The sequence below is a fragment of the Neomonachus schauinslandi genome, chromosome 7 (genome assembly GCF_002201575.2).
Source record: "Neomonachus schauinslandi chromosome 7, ASM220157v2, whole genome shotgun sequence".
Classification (NCBI taxonomy): Eukaryota; Metazoa; Chordata; class Mammalia; order Carnivora; family Phocidae; genus Neomonachus; species Neomonachus schauinslandi.
In genome coordinates this window covers 15,849,555-15,869,620 of record NC_058409.1, presented here as the reverse complement: position 1 = coordinate 15,869,620, position 20,066 = coordinate 15,849,555, and the positions used below count along the sequence as shown (strand labels likewise).

At 41.8% G+C, this 20,066-nt stretch overlaps 1 protein-coding gene across 1 annotated transcript in view; it reads right to left on the bottom strand.

Annotated features, from left to right (window-relative positions):
- SNX24 (sorting nexin 24) overlaps positions 1 to 20,066 on the bottom strand; it is a 155,836-nt gene that overhangs the window by 61,913 nt on the left and 73,857 nt on the right. Inside the window, exon 2 of the mRNA XM_044916726.1 lies at positions 12,530 to 12,613. Coding sequence (XP_044772661.1) covers positions 12,530 to 12,613 — 84 coding nt within the window. The remainder of the gene's footprint in view (positions 1 to 12,529; positions 12,614 to 20,066) is intronic.

Sequence of the window (20,066 nt, the reverse complement as noted above, 5' to 3'; positions counted from 1 at the left end):
GGGGTCTAGTAACCTGGCTGCACTCACACCCCTGCCCCATAAAAAAGGGTCAGCGTCCCTCAGGAAAATGAATGAGGCATCTGGTTGGAATGACGGCATCTGCCATTCTACTCATTCTGTCGTGGGGTCCCCAGTCTAACAGCTGGCTCTCTCCTCTCACTCCCTATGACGAAGCCCTCCAGCTGACACACCCTACAGAGGGACCAGGCTTGCATACCCAAGGCAGAGGTACCAGTGACAAACACCAAGAATAATTCATCTTGGTGGATGGGCAACTGAGCCTAGCTATCACAGCAAAGACAGCACTATGAAAAAGAAAGGATAAGAAAAACAAGTGGAACAATGAACCCCAAAGGAAAACAAGTAACAGAAGAGATCTTTGACATCCATCTATTATCAGCAGGGAGATCTGAGAAGATATTGCTTCTATAAAACAAAAAGAGAGTGCTATGAAAAAAAAAAAGAATGAGTTTTTTTTAAATTAAAAAACATGATACAGAAGTAAAAAATTAAAAGAGGTAGAATATAAAATCATGGACATCTCTCAAACTGTACAACAAAGAGAGTGAGAGCAAAGTTAGGTGAAAAGAAAAACACCACCAGGATTAATCCAGGAAGTTTAATATAAACTCAATAAGCATTCCATAAAGGAGAAAAGAAATTCTCAAAGAAATGACAGAAGACTTATGTGACTTCATATAGATCTTCAGATTAAGAATCACTAAGCACCAGCATAATATACTTTAAAAGCCCCACAGCTACTGACATTTATCTGTGAGCTCTCAGGAAAACAAGGACAGAGGGAAGACCCAGGGAAAGCATTGGGTGACGAGCACAGGAAGGGAAACGGCAGGTGCAGCTGACTTTTCATAGGCAACGGTGGATGTTAGGACATTAATGCTGCAAAGATGTAACGTGAGCATGGATTTCTATCACCAGCCATACCATCAATCATGTGTGGGAGAACAAAAGCATTTTCTGACATTCAAGACCTCAAAAGGTTTACCTCCTATGGCTTCTTTTACACAAAGGAAGTTGAGGATGTAACTCCAGAAAACAGCTGAAAGCAAAGAAGAGAAAGAAGAGGATCAGGACTCACAGCTCTGCCCCATCAGTGTGAGGAAGGGAATCCAGGGACAGCAGATTTGGAGCGGGGAGTTTCTGGGAGAAGGCTGATCCATGCAGTAGACAGAATGGGGAAGATGAATACATTTTAGGTTTTGTTCAAGTAGATGATCTTTTGTCTATTAGAAAAGATAAGTTCCAGGGGGAAGCAAGAGCCCCTGAAGAAGGTCATGGAGCAGAAGACACTGAGCCTCTCCTACATGTTAATTCAGCGCTAGAGACACTCCTGGGGCACATGGGGCTTACATACCAGGCAAAGACAAGAAACAGTATTCGAGGTAATAAAACAGGGTGGGGGCAGATAGTAACAGAAAGGGATGGGAGTTGGGGGCCTGTGTGGGGTGGGATGTGAATCACGCAGGGAGGGAGCCAGGTAAGGAGCTGGAGAAGGAACATTGCAGCAGACAGAGCAATGGGTGGTCAAAACACAGCAAGGAGGAGACGGGTTCAGAGAGGCAGCAGCCTCGCACACTGTAGGGCCTTGGAGGCTACGCAGAAAATTGTGTTCATTTTAAATGGGAAGCTTAGTGAATGTCTTCAGCAAGGGAATGACCTGACAGAAATTTACTTTAAAGAGGTCATGCTAGATTCCATAAGCAAGATGCACCATAACAGGGCGGGAGTCAATGTGGGGAGACTGGTCAGAAGCTTCTACAGAAGAAATCCAGGCAAGAGACCAGGGTGATTTGGACTATGGTCCTGGCAGTGGAAGCGGGGACAAGTAGAGGCTGCAGGGGTATGTAGAAAGAAGAGATGTTCAGAACCACTCCAAGTCCCTAGCTGAAGGAGGTGGGCAGGGGCTGAGGGAGAGGGAGAAGGAAACTCCCTTCAGGTTTGTGGCTTCGACTGGCAACCAGATTTGAGTGACCTGCCTACTGTTTACTCAAAGGTGGTAGAAAGCCAGGTTCGGGGAAAGTGGCAGGGAACACTACTTATCTCCTCAAATCCACGGTCTCTCCCCTCTACAGGACAGAATGGATTTTCAGGTTGAGTACATGACCACCCAGAATAAATAACACATACCCCAAATTCCCTTGAAGCTGTGTGTGGCCATATGACTGAATTCTGGTGGAAGGCAGGTAAACAGACATGTATGTGCACCTTTCAGGAAGTGTTCTTACAGGGAAGGGCTATTTCCTTCTTTCCCTTCCTCCACCCTGCTGGCTGACCTGGCCACGTAATGGCTAGAGAGACACGTGACCATCACCTTCAACCATGAGGTAGAAGCCTCCCCTGGAGAACGGTAAAGCCACAAGAGCCTGGGCCCCTGATGATCATGAAACAGCCATACCAGTCCTACACATTTACATGAGAAAAATAAAGGTATATCTGTGGGGCACCTAAGTGGCTCAGTTGGTTAAGTGTCTGCCTTCAGCTCAGGTTATGATCCCAGGGTCCTGGGATCGAGCCTGGCGTCAGGTTCTCTGCTCAGTGGGGAGTTTCCTTCTCCCTCTCCCTCAGCCCCTGCCCCTGCCCGTGCTCTCTCTTTATAAATAAATAAATAAATAAATAAATAAATAAATAAATAAATAAATAAATAAATGTATATCTGTGAATGCCACCATTATTTTGGCTCTAGAGTTACTTGCAGCAAAGTCTAATCTCACATAAGTAGGGCTTACAGGTGATATTGTTAGCTGCTTACCCAATATTCACTCCTTCCTTCTTCTTGCAAAAAACCCCCAAAAATCCAAAACCAAAAATCCAATGCCATTCAGAGTGCCAACAAAATGGGCAAAAAATCTTGATTTCCCAAGTTCCCTTGTAATTAGGATGGTCATGTGACAGAGGTGTTAATGAAATGTAGTTTAAGTCTACTGGGTAAGGCTCCTGTTTTCCTCAGAGAGAAAAGAAAAAAGAAAGGAAAAGAAAAGAAAAGAAAGGAAAAGGAAGAAAAGAGAAAAAAAGAAAAGAAGGAAAAAGAAAGTGAAAGAAGAGAAGAGAAGAGAAAAGAAAAGAAGGAAAGACAGAAAGAAAAGAAAAAAAGAAAAAGGCCCTTCTTCCTGACAGAAATGCAGAAGCAAGGACTGGAGAGACAGCAGCTATATTGTAACCAGAAGGGAGCAAGGCACCTGCAAAGGTAAAGATGGTAAAGCAGAAAGACAAAAAGGAGCTTGGAACATGGATACTGTGGAATTGCCACATCAACTTGGACTGCCTGCTTTTAGTTTTGTTGCAGTGTGAGAATCATCTCTCACTCGTTTAAGAAACCTAGTCAAGTTCCTATTACATCCAACCAAAAATAATCCTGGCATAAAGGAACCCACTATTTGGTTTTGATGATTTTAAGTCACAGAGGCCCACTAGGCACTCAAATGGAGATAAAGTGTAGGCAAGTGGATAAGGGTCTGTAGATCTGGGCATCAGAAACCTAACTGGAATCTAGAGCCATGGAACTAGATGACAGTGGGAGTTTCTCCACTAGCACAGACAGAAAAAAAATTGCTGTCATGGCAGAATCCTAAGACAGCTCCCAAGATCCCCCGTCTCTGGGTGCATGTGCTACAGAATCCCTTCCCCCTTGGGTTCAGATTGCATCTGTAAACGTGGTGGGGGATAGTCACTCCCTTGATCAGATTACCTTTTATGAGACCCAGTCCTAGCAGACTGCTGGCTTTGCCATGTTACAGCCACATGGCTCGGACTTGGGGGTGGCCTCAAGGAGCTGAGAGCTACCTCTGGTCAACAGTCAGCAAGCACAAAGGGACCTCAGTCCCATGACAGCAAGAAACGGAGTCTCCCCAAAATGAGCTTGGAAGAGGACCCTGAGACCCAGACGGGACCACAGCCTTGGCGACACCTGGATGTCGGCATGGTGAGACCCTAAGCTGAGAACCCAGTAAACCTGTGCGCAGACTCCTGACCCACAGAAACTCCGAGCGGATACAGTCATCTTATTTTATGTTGCTCAGTGTGTGGAGATCTGTTTCACTCCAACAGGGCACTGATACAAGGGCTGAGACCTCCAACTCTGAGAGGCAGGGCAGAGAAGCAGGCAGTCAGTCCCTCACTGAGCAGGGGCTGAAACCGCACGCTCGGGCAGCAAAGTGTTCCAAGAAGTGGGCATGGTCAGACTGCGCCCAGCGAGCCTGGGAAAGTCAAACACTGGGTAGAGAGGAGTAAGAAGTGGGAAAGCAGAGACTCCTCTGTCAAGGAATTCTACCAAGAAAGGAGAGTAACAGGGGCAACACGGGAGGGAAGCATGGAGTCAAAGGAGGGTTTTATTGTGCTAAATGGGAAACGCTACGACATGTTCATTTATTGATGAAACTGATCCAATATTGAGGAAGGGGAGGGGGAGGGAGGAAGAGAGAAACAATTTATGACTGTCTGTAAGGGAGTAAATACATATCTCACCTCTACACCATTTGAGGTATTTCTCAAACAGGAACAAAGCAAAAAATGCTAAATTATTCCGTGGTAATAAGTTTATTCGGTTTCAGTTTAAAGCTAAAGAAACTTCCTTTAAAACTACCGAATCATGACATTTCTTACATTGTAAAATAGAAAATCAACTCCATTATCTGTCTCTCTCTCTCTCTCTTTTAAATCTTGAAGATATAGGGCTGAAAACACTTTTCCTTTTTATTTATGTCAGGAGTGTGCAGGAAGCCGATCATCATAGCTGTGGGGATCTGTGACAGCATTTGTAGGTGAGTAATGAATTGCTTTAGATGAGGAGAGACAAACCCAAGACAATATGTTTCCAGCAGGGCTCAGCTGCTCACAAGATAAATACTCCTCTGCCATTCCAGCAGATGATTAACTGTTCTGGCCATGCTGCACCCAGCCACATGGCCTTTCTGATCCACGTGGGTAGCCACCAGATTCCACGATACTGCAAGCACAGTCCCCTTCTCCTGGAGTGATCACTCCCTTTCCTTTTTATTTTTTTTTTTAAAGATTTTATTTATTTATTTATTTATTTATTTATTTATTTTCAAGTAATCTCTACACCTAACACGGGGCTTGAACTCACAACCCTGAGATCAAGAGCCAAGGCTAAGCTAGCCAAGTGCCCCTCCTTTTCCTTTTTATACCACGAGAAGAGTAAACTCAGAACTTACGCCACACAGACATGTCATATATACGCTGGTGACAGTGACTGTTTTGTTTTTTACTTATATATTTATTTATTTATTTGAGAGAGAAAGAGAGAGAGAGAGCATGTGCATGAGTGCAGGGGAAAGAGCAGAAGGACAGGGAGGGAAAGGAATCTCAAGCACACTGTTTGCTGAGCTTGGAGCCGGTCTCAGGGGCTGGATCCCAGGACTCTGAGATCATGACCTGAGCCAAAACCAAGAGTTGGATGCTCAACCGACTGAGCCACCCAGGTGCCCCAATAGTGACCATTTTCCACAGAAAGGAACACAAATACTTTTCCAGAGCACATGAATAAAAAGACGGAAATGGAACAAAAAAGTGAAGGAAAGTGGGGAGCCTTTAGGGTAAAATTCAAACTTTCACTCCACCTTGGCATCCCTACATCTCTAGGGTTCCCTCTAGAAACACTACACGTGGTGCTGTCGTCCTGGTTTAACTCCATAAGGCAGCTTTGGGGTTCCTCTGAAACGTGTACTTCGTTAATTCAAATACAAGAATGTGATATTTTATTCAAGCCAAAAGGAGGCAACAACAAGAATGAGGACAGTTAATTTAGTAATGAGTCAGCACCCTATTTCCATGAAACCTCTGGGCTGGTGCTAAGAGCAAACAGCTGGGAAGGCAAAGACTCAGCAGTGGGCCATGCAGGGAAGGCTTTTCTCCCCACTCACTCCCGTGACTGTAGGCCTAGGGAGGTAAAGGAGGTAAAGCTGCTCTCAAGGACCACCGTTCAAAGTGGTAACCTGCTTGTCTCTAGGGGATGTGGGCAGGTGCTGCTGGGGCACAGGCGGAGCATGTGCAAGCTGAAGGGCTCCCTGTCACCACGGTCTGGGCCTGAGCGGCACGGAGGGGACCGTGTAACTTCATTTTTAAAAAGGATACTATGCGAAAAGTGAACACAGAAGAACAAGGTAGGCTTGCTCGGGTTTCAGTGTGGTGGTGGTGGTGGTGTTCCCACCTAGGACTGGAGAGCTACAATGGGATGGAAATTGCAGTGAGCTCAAACCCCATTTTTTTCACCCCAAATATTCCTCCAGTAATTCATAAATATGCATAATGTCCTCCAAACATCCCATTTGCCAAATATTTATTTAATGCCCAATAAGAGCCCAACACTAGCAGGCAGTGAGGAAGATACAAAAGATAAGATATGGTCTCTTTTATAAAAAAATGTGTCTTCTACTTGGACAAGACTTAGGGACAACTAAATTTTAATGACCTCTTAGATGTTTTTAAGTTAAGTAGAAACGTCTACCCCAAAGGAACAGGAGGAGTGCCTGGCTGGCTCAGTCGGTAGAGCATGCGAATCTTGATCTTGGGGTGGTGAGTTCGAGGCACATGTTGGGCACAGAGATTCCTTTAAAAAAACACATAAAAATAAAGGAACAGGAATTCCAAGAACAAAGACACAAGGGAATAAAAGAAACCCACATGAGAGAAGGAGAACGTGCAATGTTTTACTTTGGTTTGAAAAGATCAGAACGCAGAGGGGAGGCCATAAGGCATGGCAAAGACAGACAGAAAAAGCGATTTTCATACACTGGGGTGAATGGGGAGACTGGTTTGGTGGCCACTGCTGTTTTCTTATGAGAAAGTGAGAAATAAGGTCGACCAGAAAATGGGTTTGTGGTTGACACAATAATGGTTCTCCCCAAAGATGTCCACGTCCTGATCCTTGGAACCTTAGACTGTGTCACGTTACATGGCTGAAGGGTGGGATTAAATCAAGTCTCTTGAGATGGAGACATTATCTGGGATTATGCAGGTACGGCCAACGTAATCTCAAGGGAGAGGCTAAAGTGTCACCGTCAGAGAGGGGATTGTGGGGACTGGACAGATGATGATAGAAACAGAACCTGCAGGGGCCTTACTGCTGGCTAAGGAGACGGAAGAGGCCACAAGCCACAGACTGTGAACAGCTTCTAGAAGCTGGAAAAGGCAGGAAAACGGATTATCTCCCCCAAAGCCTCCCAAGAGGAACATGGCCCTGTTGACATATAATAAATGTGTGTTGCTTGAAGGGGGGGGCGGGAATCGGAGGGGGAGATGAACCATGAGAGACTATGGACTCTGAGAAACAAACTGAGGGTTCTAGAGAGGAGGGGGGTGGGGGATGGGTTGGCCTGGTGGTGGGTATTGAGGAGGGCACATTCTGCATGGAGCACTGGGTGTTATGCACAAACAATGAATCATGGAACACTACATCAAAAACTAATGATGTAATGTATGGTGATAAACATAACATAATAAAATTAAATTAAGTTTAAAAAAAAAATAAAAAGATAAATGTGTGTTGCTTTAAGCCACTAGGTCTGTGGTCCTACCAGTAAAAGGAGACTAATAGAGAGTCTAAGATTACTGGCCTTGAGGGTCGAGGTCCATGATATGGTTGACAATACGGACCCTTTTCAATGTATTTGGGCAAAAGAATGAAGAAGGAAATGGTGCTTTAGGGAAACTGATATGTAGCAAAGTATGAATCAGAAGACAAGGATCAGAAACAGTTAAAGCAATACTTATAAAATAGTAAGACTCTGGCTAGGGAGGGCAGAGGAGAAAGGGGTAAGTTAAACGGTGCATAGTATAGAAATTTTGAGGAATCAGTCAATGGGACTTGATGGCCCTGCGAATACAGAAGGTAAGAGAAAGGCAGGAGAGACACCTCAAGGTTTCAAACTTTGTGGCTTCAGTGCCTGTGATGGAGAGAGGGTGGGTGGGGAGGGTTGTTGAAGAGATGCATCTAAAAAGAGAAGCACACAAAAGGACCTGTCAAACTTCAAGAGGCACTGGGATGCCTCATCATGTGGGATGCTAGTTGAACAGGCAGATGACTGGGCTCCATCACAGAGATTCTGCTTCAGCATGGCTGGGTAGCACCCAGAATCTGCATTTCAGTCAACACTGTGCTGATTCTGGGGGTCCAAAGTGCACACTATGGAAATGCACCCGTCAGGAAAAGCTAAAAGAAAACAGAATCAAATACCCCTCATAGCTCTAGGAGAAATGACTGGTGTGACCCAAAATCTGAAAGAGGGGAAATTGACCTAACAGATAACATACCAATTTAAAGCTTTTGTAAATTAAAATAAGTATCATAGCCCAAAGGTCCTGTGTGAAAAATACTTTCAGCAAATGGCTAATATTTTATTAACAGGCCAAGCAAACTAATGGGCAAAAACAAATGAGACTGCAGCAGAAAGACAATTCCAAAAGAGGGAATACAGCTCCTAAACAAAGTGAAGACCCACCAATGAAAACAGCAACAAGGCCACATACATTGGTTACTAAGTAAACAAATATAATTTGGGGGGGGGTAATATTCAAACCTGTTAAGATTTTGTGATACTTTCAAATGTGCTGGTTGCATTTTATATCTGCTATAACCATAACATAATTTGGCAACATACATCAGGGGCTGTAAAAACATCCAAACCCTTTGATAGAGAATGCTTCTTTTTATAATTTAGTGTAAGGAAACCATCTTGAGTAAGGAAAAGATGAGCTCTAATTAGATCTAAAAGAATAGATCTAAAAGATTAGATCAATAATTGGAAATTTACCACGGAGCCTGGGTGGCTCAGTCGGTTAAGTGTCTGCCTTCCGCTCAGGTCATGATCTACAGGTCCTGGGATCGAGCCCTGCACCAGGCTCCCTGCCCAACAGGAACCCTGCTTCTCCCTCTCCCTCTGCCGCTCCCCCTGCTTGTGCTCTCTCACTCTTGCTTTCTCTCAAATATCTTCAAAAAATAATTGGAAATTTACCATGTGATGCACACAATCTCATTTAGCTCATAAAATAATCCTATGAAGTTACTACTGTCATTATTCCTGTCCTACAAATGGGGAACCTGAGACACAGAAAGATCATGTAACTTGCTCCCAGGACTTAAGAGCCAGGCAGGGGTAAAGGCAGGCTCGGGAACATTCTGCTTCTAAAGCCTACACACGGAACTTCTACACCAGAATTACTACCATGCAGGAACATGGTTAGCAGAGAAGCATTTGCTTTACCAAAAAAATTCAAGAAAAGAGGGGCATCTGGCTGGCTCAGTTGGTGGAGTAATCGACTCTTAATTTCAGGGTTGCAATTTCGAGCCCTAGGTTCGGTGTAGAGATTACTTAAAAATAAAATCTTTAAACAATTTCAAGAAAAGGAGGAAAGCAGGAATTTATTGGAAGGGAAAAAAACAAAACACCTCTTGATTGTTTCCAAAAAATAGAAAGAAATTTGGGGCACAAGGGTGGCTCAGTCGTTAAGCGTCTGCCTTCAGCTCAGGTCATGATCCCGGGGTCCTGGGATCAAGCCCCGCATTGGGCTCCCTGCTTGGCGGGAAGCCTGCTTCTCCTTCTCCCACTCCCTTGCTTGTGTTCCTGCTCTTGCTATCTCTCTCTCTGTCAAATAAATAAAAAATAAAAATCTTTAAAAAAAAAAACCCAAAAAACCCAAAAAATAGAAATTCTAAGAAATGTGTAAACAATTGGGATATTATCTTTGCATTTTAATATCAACAATTATAAAAATTGGGGAGAAGTAATAATTGTTAAGAACTTTCCTTAGACAACCAGAAGAACTGTGAAATGGGTAACAGTCTTAGTTTCTGCCTCAAAATTAGCCCGACAATAAGCAAGGAGGCGTATTTGTCTGTCTGCAGACTATGGAGAAGAGCTATGCACCTATTGTTCGAAAGAAGCAAAGCGCTTGGTTAAGAACTCATGTGTATCGTTTTAGAATTAACATGGGGACACTGGCCAAACACGTTTAACAAGTAAGAAATACAATGTAAAATGTCAGAAAAACCAGGACACTGACAACACGGCAAATGGCACAGACTGCCGAAACAGGTGAGTATTTCAAGAAGATTAAGTAAGAGATTTGACTGAATGTAAAAGGAAAATTTACATAAAAACATAACACTCAAAACACATCACAAAATTCAAATATGGAAACGGGGGTATCCAAATGGTCTTAAAACGGTCAAGTTCTACAACATCGCAGGAGCAATCAATAAAACTCGTGCATTCTCAGTAAATTTTTTGCTGATTTCCATCCTTAACACAATTTTACAGTCAAGATGACAGACTTCTGCTTTTTTCACACCCTACCATGATTTATACTTAACTATCTTCCATAGTCATCATTTAGCCAAATCACATACAATTGCACTGGGGCAAGGAAAGGAGACGTCTGGGAGCTGCTTTCTATGCTACAATGTAGAAGTAAGTCAATACATAACTACAACTCTGCCTCACGAAGCCATTTTTATTCTCCATGTCCCTGTCGGGATGTTTTAAACACGCAAAACTGAGAAATTTGACAATTTCTACTTTCAACTCTAGTAGGCCTGATTATATGATTATAAGAACAGCTGAAATTATTTTTTTTTAATATTTTATTTATTTATTTGACAGAGAGAGACACAGCGGGAGAGGGAACACAAGCCGGGGGAGTGGGAGAGGGAGAAGCAGGCTTCTCACGGAGCAGGGAGCCAGATGCAGGGCTCGATCCCAGGACCCCGGGATCATGACCTGAGGCAGATGCTTAACGACTGAGCCACCCAGGCGCCCCAGAATAGCTAAAATTATTAACAGGAACTGCAGAATTTGAGGGAAGAGTTCAAGAAAACCTAGGACTCTTTTTTCTGACTCTGAGTATCTGAGAACTGCCTATCATCACTGGGGAGAAAATAAAGTCACATTAGAGAGCAGGAGAAACGCCCCTGCAGGGGTGAGAGGCATGGGAGCCTCTGGTCCAGGGCGGGCCTAATTGGCAGTCACCTGCTGTGCCTGGTGTGGAGCCGGTCCTGGGGAATCTGGTGGGGACAGCAAGGTTGTGTCGAGGTCATGGTGAACTGGGAGGTGAGGAAAGCAGCCTGCATGTGAGAGGCCCCCTAGTCCATCCTCGGCTCATGAAAGGCTGAGCAGGGGTTGGAGTTCTGGTTTTAATCTTAGTGCAGGAATTTATTTCATGAAGTACCCCGCGGAAATCTCCCTAGAATCTGTTTCCTTGAAACACAAGCAAGCAAAAACAGAATCCCTCGAGAAGGTACTGAGACCCAGACTCCAGGTTTGTTCTTCTTTAAGACCCCCGGGTAGGAGCTTCTGTAAAGGCTAACAGCAACATCTGGTCTAAATCCATATCCACCTGCACTGTTTCTTTTGGAAGCAAATCTGGATTTAACAAAATTTTAACTGAAGAATGACATGTATATTATTTCTTGCCATCGTAAGAGAAAAGTATACAGAGGGAAAGAGTTTCACTAATTTCTCCATAATATCCTGTTAAAGTTTATACTCAATATTTCATTCTCCTGACTAAAAAAAAAAAGTGGGGAAGTTTAATTTTTAAAGAAACACCAAAGAACTTTTAATACAGAATAAGCACACCGTCTTGCCATTTAGGCGCTAACAGTTCCCAGAAAATTTAAGAGGTCTTTAATGAAATTAAAAGAACAGACTATCTTTCTTAATATATTTACCTAGTATCTTCCCATCTAACTTCTTACCTAATAAAGTGACAGAAGTGAAGAAAATGAATTAGGGCATACAGTTATGTGTACATATATATATATATTCATGCATGTGTGTATATACACATACACTTGTATATATATTAACAAGCTATGTCTAGTTATTCAGGTAATGTCAGCACCCCAACAACAATTCCTAACCTGCAAAACATTAAATTTTGGTAGAAAATAAAAAAAATATTCACTCTTCTCTTCTTTACTATTTCTCCCCAAACTCAGCTATTCCTTCTGTATTCTTGTGTCTTTTCTCTAAGACTTGTAATGAAATGAATCCAAGAACTCGAACACCCATCTTGTCAAGTGGCCTTTACAATTCAAAAGAATTAAAAGAATTATATGTGTTCTCCTTATACCCATTCACCAAAGAGTCTATGAATACATGTGCCGCATGTTACCTTTTCCAGGAACATGTAAGTGTAAGTTGCTTTTAATAAATTTCTCCCTGTAAAATCATCATCTGCTTCTTTCTCTCCTTTTGGTAAAGCACGTTAAGTCTATTTTATGGAGAGAGTCAGGTCTGAGTCTGATTCTGTGTGAGCCTCTCACACCTGCAAAGAGCTTGCAACCTCCTATCTATTTATGTAAAAGATCTTAACAGAAAACCCATCTCCTCAGAAAGCACACCTTCAGGGGACTGAATAATTTAAAAGAAGACTTAATTCATGATCAAAGAAATCCTATTGTGCCAAGAACTATTCATGCTCTCAGAAAACACAGAAAGCAGTCTTAACCTTATAGCATCTGCCATAAAAGGAAAAAGGAAAAAAAAGTTACCTTTTTGTGCAAGGCATGAAATTCGCTGTACCTTTTTTCAACAAAATGTTTTCTTCCATTCATTAGCACTTCTATCTTAAATACCTAAGGAAAAAAAATTAAAAAGATTAATTCCACCAGTTCAAAACCCTCAAACGTCTGATGTGGTAAGTTTGTGACCATGATATATTTCATCCCTTTAATTACAGTAGCTGATCCCCTAAAACCCAGAAGACTCAGGAGACCCTGGTCCAACAGCACTGATTAATGAGCACTCAAGCCAAATGCTTTAGTTAGTACAAACTGAAGTATCCCCTTAACGTGTCTAAAAGCAACAGAAACTTAAACGCATTCACAGGCTCCTTAACTTTCCAATCAGAGCACATTCCTCCTTTAAAATTGTTTCACCAGATGAGTATGATGGTATCGAAATAAAGTGTGTGACAACAGCAAGAGCCCGGGAGAAATGGCAGGCCCCAGCATTCCGTTACGGGTATGATGATGATGGCCATGCTTTGTCATCCATACAACAATCAGGCAAAGAGCAGTGCATTTTAGGTTAATTTCTTCCTAACCTGCATATTCATCTCTAGTCTCAGCTGGGCCCTATTCTGCTGTTTGCAAAACAAGGAAAATGTAGTAAAGGCTCATTTTCCCTGCATGATGCCTGTGACAGCTTGCACTCCCACCTCCAGAAGGTTGAAAGGCCAGAAGAAAAGGCTCTCTGGGTGCACTAATTAGCAGGCACTAACATGACATTTTCTTGGTTCCTAGGTCAGTGGGTCAAGACTGGGAACAAGGGATGAGCAATATCATGAAATGCTCATGAAAATACAATGTTAAGATGGGGTGGGGGCAGGATGCTTAGCGAGAAGGGAAGAGAAGGTGATCTGTTATTTTCAAGAGTATGTCTTTGGCTCCTGTTTCGCTGAGCAAGACGTGGACAACGCCAAGATGATGGAATACTGTTCAATGAGTTAGTAAGCCTAATTTCTTGTTTCAGCTGCCCTTCTGGAAAAAACTAGAGTTGAGGGGTACCTGGGTGGCTTAGTCGTTAAGCGTCTGCCTTCGGCTCGGGTCGTGATCCCAGGGTCCTGGGATCGAGCCCCGCATTGGGCTCCCTGCTCAGCGGGAAGCCTGCTTCTCCCTCTCCCACTCCCCCGCTTGTGTTCCCTCTCTTGCTGTGTCTCTCTCTGTCAAATAAATAAATAAAATCTTTAAAAAAAAAAAAACTAGAGTTGAGGTCACAGGACACGAAAAAGTATTAAAAGCATGCTAACTTTAAAGAAAACTAAAGTTAGCACATGAAACACATGGGCACACACCGTCATTATGAAAACAGACCCGCTACAGCTCTACATTTCTACCTCATATGTAAGTATGACCTTTCTGACAATTTTATCATTAAACACAAAATGTATTTGTAGATTTGTACTTCTTTGAATCAGAAACAAAATCTTGTGTTGTATGACTCAGCTTAAGAAACCTGCTTTTATTAAAGCATATGATATTTACCAGTTTAATCAATATCTTATACTAACATTTAGTTTTTCAAGAAACCTCCCTAAAAATACTTTTGTTTGGTCAGTTAGTGAAAATAGTCTCTTCTAAAAACAGATCCATATGCTTCAAAGTCTCAGATGTATGTATATATTTTTTTTTTAAATATTCTGTTTACTAATTCACCAAAGAAAATTCTTCTCCTTCAAAGACACTGCCAGGAATAGGAGGAGGAAAACACCCTGAGAAACACAAACAAAAGAAGCTCAGCTTCAGCACACGGGCTTGGTTAATAGGACACAGAGTCCCTTTTTAGTGTCAGGCCCCGGAGTTAAATCAGGACAATGTGGGAGCAGAAGTTCTTTCCATCTGCTGAAAGGCAGGAAAGAAATGAAGTTATGCTCCGAGTCCAGTTACATGAGGCGTCATCCTAAAACCCACCACTTTAATTGGCACTTTTGCTGCAGAATCCAAAGAAGGAGAAAGCTGAAGACTCGGAAAGGCTCAACCTACTGGGTCACCCTCTTGAAGGCCAGATATGAGACACGTTACACAGCGGCTGCCTCGTGGAATGTCATCCCTTCTATTGACCAGATGGCTCCATTACCAAGCTCCACAGTTACTTTTCAGGCACTCAATTCATGGGGGTGGCAGGGAGGGGGGCGGTTTGTACACATACACATACACACACACACCCTGCGTGGTACATTTTCATGCTAATATTTTTATCCTGTTGCCATTTCAAAAATGTACAATAAACCTTATACTGTTCAGACTTCTTTTAAATTCTGGGAAAATATCTTGGAAATGAAGTTGGTTAATCAGAATTTCCAGGACAATGTGAAGCAAGAAATGGAACCAATTTAATAAATCTTATTTTCCTGAATTCCACAGCAGTTTTTTTTTTTGTTTTTTTTTTTTAAGAGTTTCTGATACATGTTGTCCGGCTCCCTCAAAAATCTTTTTCCTGCTTTGTTCTTCTGGCAAACTCTGAGCAGCTATTACCTACCTCTAAGATAGGGACAGCACAAGAAGATGCTGGGAAAGCATGCAGCACAGTATCTGGCATTCATTCATTTATTTATTTAGCAGATATTTACTGAGCGACTACAACGTACTCAGGAGTTGCTCTAGGCTCTGGGGATTCAGCAGTGAACAAAGGAGGCAAGAGCTCAGACTTCGAGGTGCATATATCCTATCTGGTGAGGGAGGCCAACTATAAACACATGAATGAATACAATGAAGTCAGGAAATAAAAAAGTCCTGTGGAGAACAAGGCAGCAGGGTAATGACATAGAGCTGAACGAGGGTGTGGTTTCAGACAGCATAGTGTCAGAGAAGGTCTCCCCAGGCAGAGCGGTGGTGAGAGGTACAACATCTGTACACAAATACCAGGAAAAAGTTGAATGTGGCTTTCTCTGGAATTTCAGACTGGGAGTCGGTGGACAAGGACTTTCTTTTTAATTTCTGTTTAAAAAAATTTTTTTTAAATTAAAGCCTAGAGCAGGGTGATTTCCATGTCTGGTCAAGATGGCGTAACAGGGAGCAGATTTACCCTTCCACCGGAAACAACTCAAAATCTGTGGGAATGGTGGCTCTCAAGACATCAGACATGAGGAAATGAAGAAGAGTGAGAGACAAAAGAAACAAAGTTGAGCCCTACGGTTACCCAGTAAGAGCCCTGAGGGGAAGTGAGGGGAAGCCAGTTCCAAGGACAGGGTATTGGGCAAGAGTGAGCTGCACAGAGAGGATTCCTGTTACCTACCAGAGGTCTCCCTCCAGCATTCAGCTGAACCCTTGTCAAAACATGGGATTGGGTAAACTTACCCAAGGACAGGAAGACATTAGAGAGAAGAGTGCTCAGAGCTCACAAATAACTGGGCATACAGCCTGTTACCAAATGCCAGGGTAGAAAACCTCATAATGAGTTCTCAGAAAGGTCTTGCCTCAGTAGTGGGGCAAACTTAACAGTAGACTAAAGGCTCTTTTAGTCCAGTGTAAAAAATCTTAAAACAAGACCTAAAGAGTATAAGCTGTTTCCAAGTAACTTAACCATATGCCAGGACAAAGCTTAAGAATATTTTTAGGAATATAAAAATATCTAGGCCCTAACAAGATAAAATTCACAGGGTCTGGCATCCCATCAAAAAGAGGCAGGAAAATACAACTCATAATAAGAAGAAAAACCAATCAATAGAAACTGATCCAGAAATGACACAGATGATAAAATTAGTAGACAAAAGCATTAAAATCACTATTATAAGGCAATTTCTTATATTTAAAAATCCAGAGGAAAGGGTGACCATGACTACGGGAGATACTAAAAAGACACACAGCAAGTCTGGGTCCCACTGATGAAATCAACAACATCTATGATTAAAACAAAAATAAACTGGATGGGATTTATAATAGACTAGATACTGCAGGATAAAAGGTAAGTGAGCTTAAAGACCCAGCAACAGAAACTGTCCCAAATGAAAGAAAGGGAACAAAAACTAAAAAATAGCTAAACAGAGCATCAGTAAACTATGGGCGACTTGAAAGAGAACAATATATGTATAATTGGAGTCCCCACAGGAGAGCAGAGATAGGAGACTGGGGCTGGCAGACAAGACAAATATAGTTAAAGAAATCATGACCAAAATGTTTCCAAATTTGATGTAAACCATAACCCCACAGATCTAAAAAGACCAATGGATCCAAATACAAGAAACATGGGGGGAAAAAAAATCCAAGGCAAATCATAACCAAATTCTTTTTTTTTTTTTTTAAGATTTTATTTATTTATTTGACAGAGAAAGACACAGCGAGAGAGGGAACACAAGCAGGGAGTGGGAGAGGGAGAAGCAGACTCCCCGCCGAGCAGGGAGCCCGATGCGGGACTCGATCCCGGGACTCCAGGATCATGACCTGAGCCGAAGGCAGTCGCTTAACCAACTGAGCCACCCAGGCGCCCCATAACCAAATTCTTTAAAACCAGTAAGAAAGAGAAAATCTGAAAAGCAGCCAGGGGGAAAAAAGAGATATTAAGTAGAAAAGAAAGAAAGGTAAGTTGGATACCACATTTCTTCAATATTTCCATAAATCACCAAGCATGTAAGAGTGATTAAATGCATATATACTCCACTTATGTTTTACTGTCATAGTAATATCTTCTATGTAAAGTAGCATGTATAAAATAAAATGTACAAGTTAAGACCAGTCAAATTTTTAATCATTATTTTTAAAGCATTTCAGAACTTCTCCCCAGTCAAATAGCAATAACAAGAGTGACAACAAGGATTTTTCTAGCACTTTTTATGTTCAGGCATTGCTCCAAGCTCTTTGCTCATAATAACCACTCATTTAGTTCTCATCACCCCAAATGAAATAGGTAGCATTATCTCCATTTTACAGGTCAGGAAACTGAGGCAAGGATTAAGTAACTTGACCATAGTAGAGCTGCATTTTGAACCCAGCAACTTGGTCCTGAACCTGCCCTTCCAACCACTGCATAATACTGACTCCCAATGAGCAGAGTTCTTTAGATACCCCCATTTCTTGGGGGAAATGTTCTGGAGTAAGGACAACACCTTCCATTCATTCCTCCCTGGAGGTTCTGTCCCCTAGATGGGCTGCTCAGGAGCATAAGACACTTGGCAAGGACAGTGCTTATGGTGTCGTGAGCTCTTTACCCTCAACTCTTTGGAGGCTGTGCTCCTTTCAATGGAACCAGACCACTGATCTCTATAAAAAGCATACAACTTTGTAGAGTAGAAGGGTACTTTTTTATATTACCTCCTCCTGTCAGGATCTGTGCCCACACTGCCCCCTCAAACTCCTTATACTGTGGTTCCAAATGTTAGCTTGTATGGTTTTCGCTTAAAAAAAAAATAGTATGTACTCATCAAAAAACGTTTCAAAAATTCCAAAGACTGTAAACTTAAATAAGTTTCTTACATAAGAGACTTGTATAAGTCCATGCCTACTCGAGAAGGATCTTAAATATCCTTTCACAAATTGTCCCCATGCATATAAGCTCTGTATGTACACATGTATACAGAATTTACTTTCTTACACAACTGTAGCCACGTCATACAGTCCTAATACCTCACTTCAACGAATTTTTTTTATCTTATTTTATTTATTTAGTACATGTTGAACATCTTGTCAGCACATTTTGCAATGCCTAATTCTTTAATGGCTACCTAGTACTCCTATGTATAACTGTTACCATACTTTATTTAATCAGGACCCTAAGGTAGATATTAAGTCACTGTACTATTTTATACCATACATATTCATGTATGTTTATATACATATGTAAGTATATGTTTATATATGTATATGTGTATGTTTATATAGTTGATGCGTGAACAACACAGGGGTTAGGGGTACCAACCCCCCATGCAATCGAAAACCCATGTATAACTTTTGACCCCCTGAAAACTTAACTACCAATAGCCTACAGTTGACTGGAAGCCTTCCTGATAGCATAAACAGTTGATTAACACTATTTATATGTTACATGTATTGTATACTGTATTCTTACAATAAAGTAAGCTAGAGAGAAGAATATGTTAAGAAAATCATAAAGAGGGGCGCCTGGGTGGCTCAGTCAGTTAAGTGTCTGCCTTCGGCTCAGGTCATGATCCCAGGGTCCTGGGATGAGTCCTGCGTCGGGCTCCCTGCTCAGCGGGGAGCCTGCTTCTCCCTCTCCCTCTGCCTGCCGCTCCCCCTGCTTGTGCTCTCTCTGTCAAATAAATAAAATAAAATCTTTAAAAAAAAAAAGGGAAAAAAATCAAAAAGAACAAATACATTTACAGTACTATACTATATTTATTGAAAAAAAATCCACATACAAGTGGACCCACACAGTTCAAATCCACACTGTTCCATGGCCAACTGTGTATGTTTATGTATTTTATTTAAATATAGATATATACATAATCCTTGTTGCTGTACATGTAATTACTTACACACACACACACGATAAATTACCAAAAACTTTGCCAAATTTACCCCCCCACTCAAATCTACAAAGTTACACAACAGCTAAGAGGATATGGAATGTCTGGCCCATCCTAACCAACACTCGATATTAGTCACTTTGGAAGCTGATGAGTGAAATGAGAATTAATTGGATGTATTTTAACCAGTGTGTAGAGTGGCATAGTTTCCATTCCGACTATCTCATATAAAATCACACAGAAGTCCCACCTCCCCGTCTAACCGTATATTCTTGGAGATAGGCTTGTCCTCAAAGATTTCCAGAAATCCCTCTGTATAAAGCAAGGAAGGCTTCATGTAACTAAAAAGACAGATTAAGGCTTCTGTTTAGGTTTGCTTAAAAAAACAAAACAAAACAAAACAAAAAAACCCCACAAATTATATTGTTCATGTGACTAAATTCTAGCCACAGTCCTGGGAACATTATTAAGTCATTAAATTTAAGTTGAAAAGGAAAACAGATACGTTAAAGACAAGATTTCCATTCCTAAGTGCAGTTATGATTACATGTTCGAGCTGATTTTTTTCCTTTGTGATAGTATCTCTGCAATTAAACTGGAAGTCCATGATAAAATATTTCAAAATTTGGGTCTACACCCAATTTTCCACAGATATATTTTAAGAAATAAACTTAAGCTAAAGAAGGACTTAAGCCATATTCTAGGTTGAATGGCCTCCTGACTTCAGAAGCTCATACTTCACAAAGTTATTCACTTCTAATCAAAGCAAAAACAAAGTTTTTCCTATAACAGGCTAAAAATATCTAATAAATAATTTAAATGCCTTCCAACTACAGTGGGGATTCTATATACAAGTAAAGCTTGGGGTGCCTGGGTGGCTCAATCAGTTAAGAATCTGCCTTTGGCTCAGGTTGTGATCCCAGGGTCCTTGGAATCGAGTCCCATGTCGATCTCCTTGCTCAGTGGGGAGTCTGCTTCTCCCTCTTCCTCTGTCTGCCACTCCCCCAGCTTGGCTCATGCTCTCTCTGTCAAATAAATAAATAAAATCTTTTTTTGAAGGGAAGGGAAGGGAAGGGAAGGGAAGGGAAGGGAAGGGAAGGGAAGAAGGG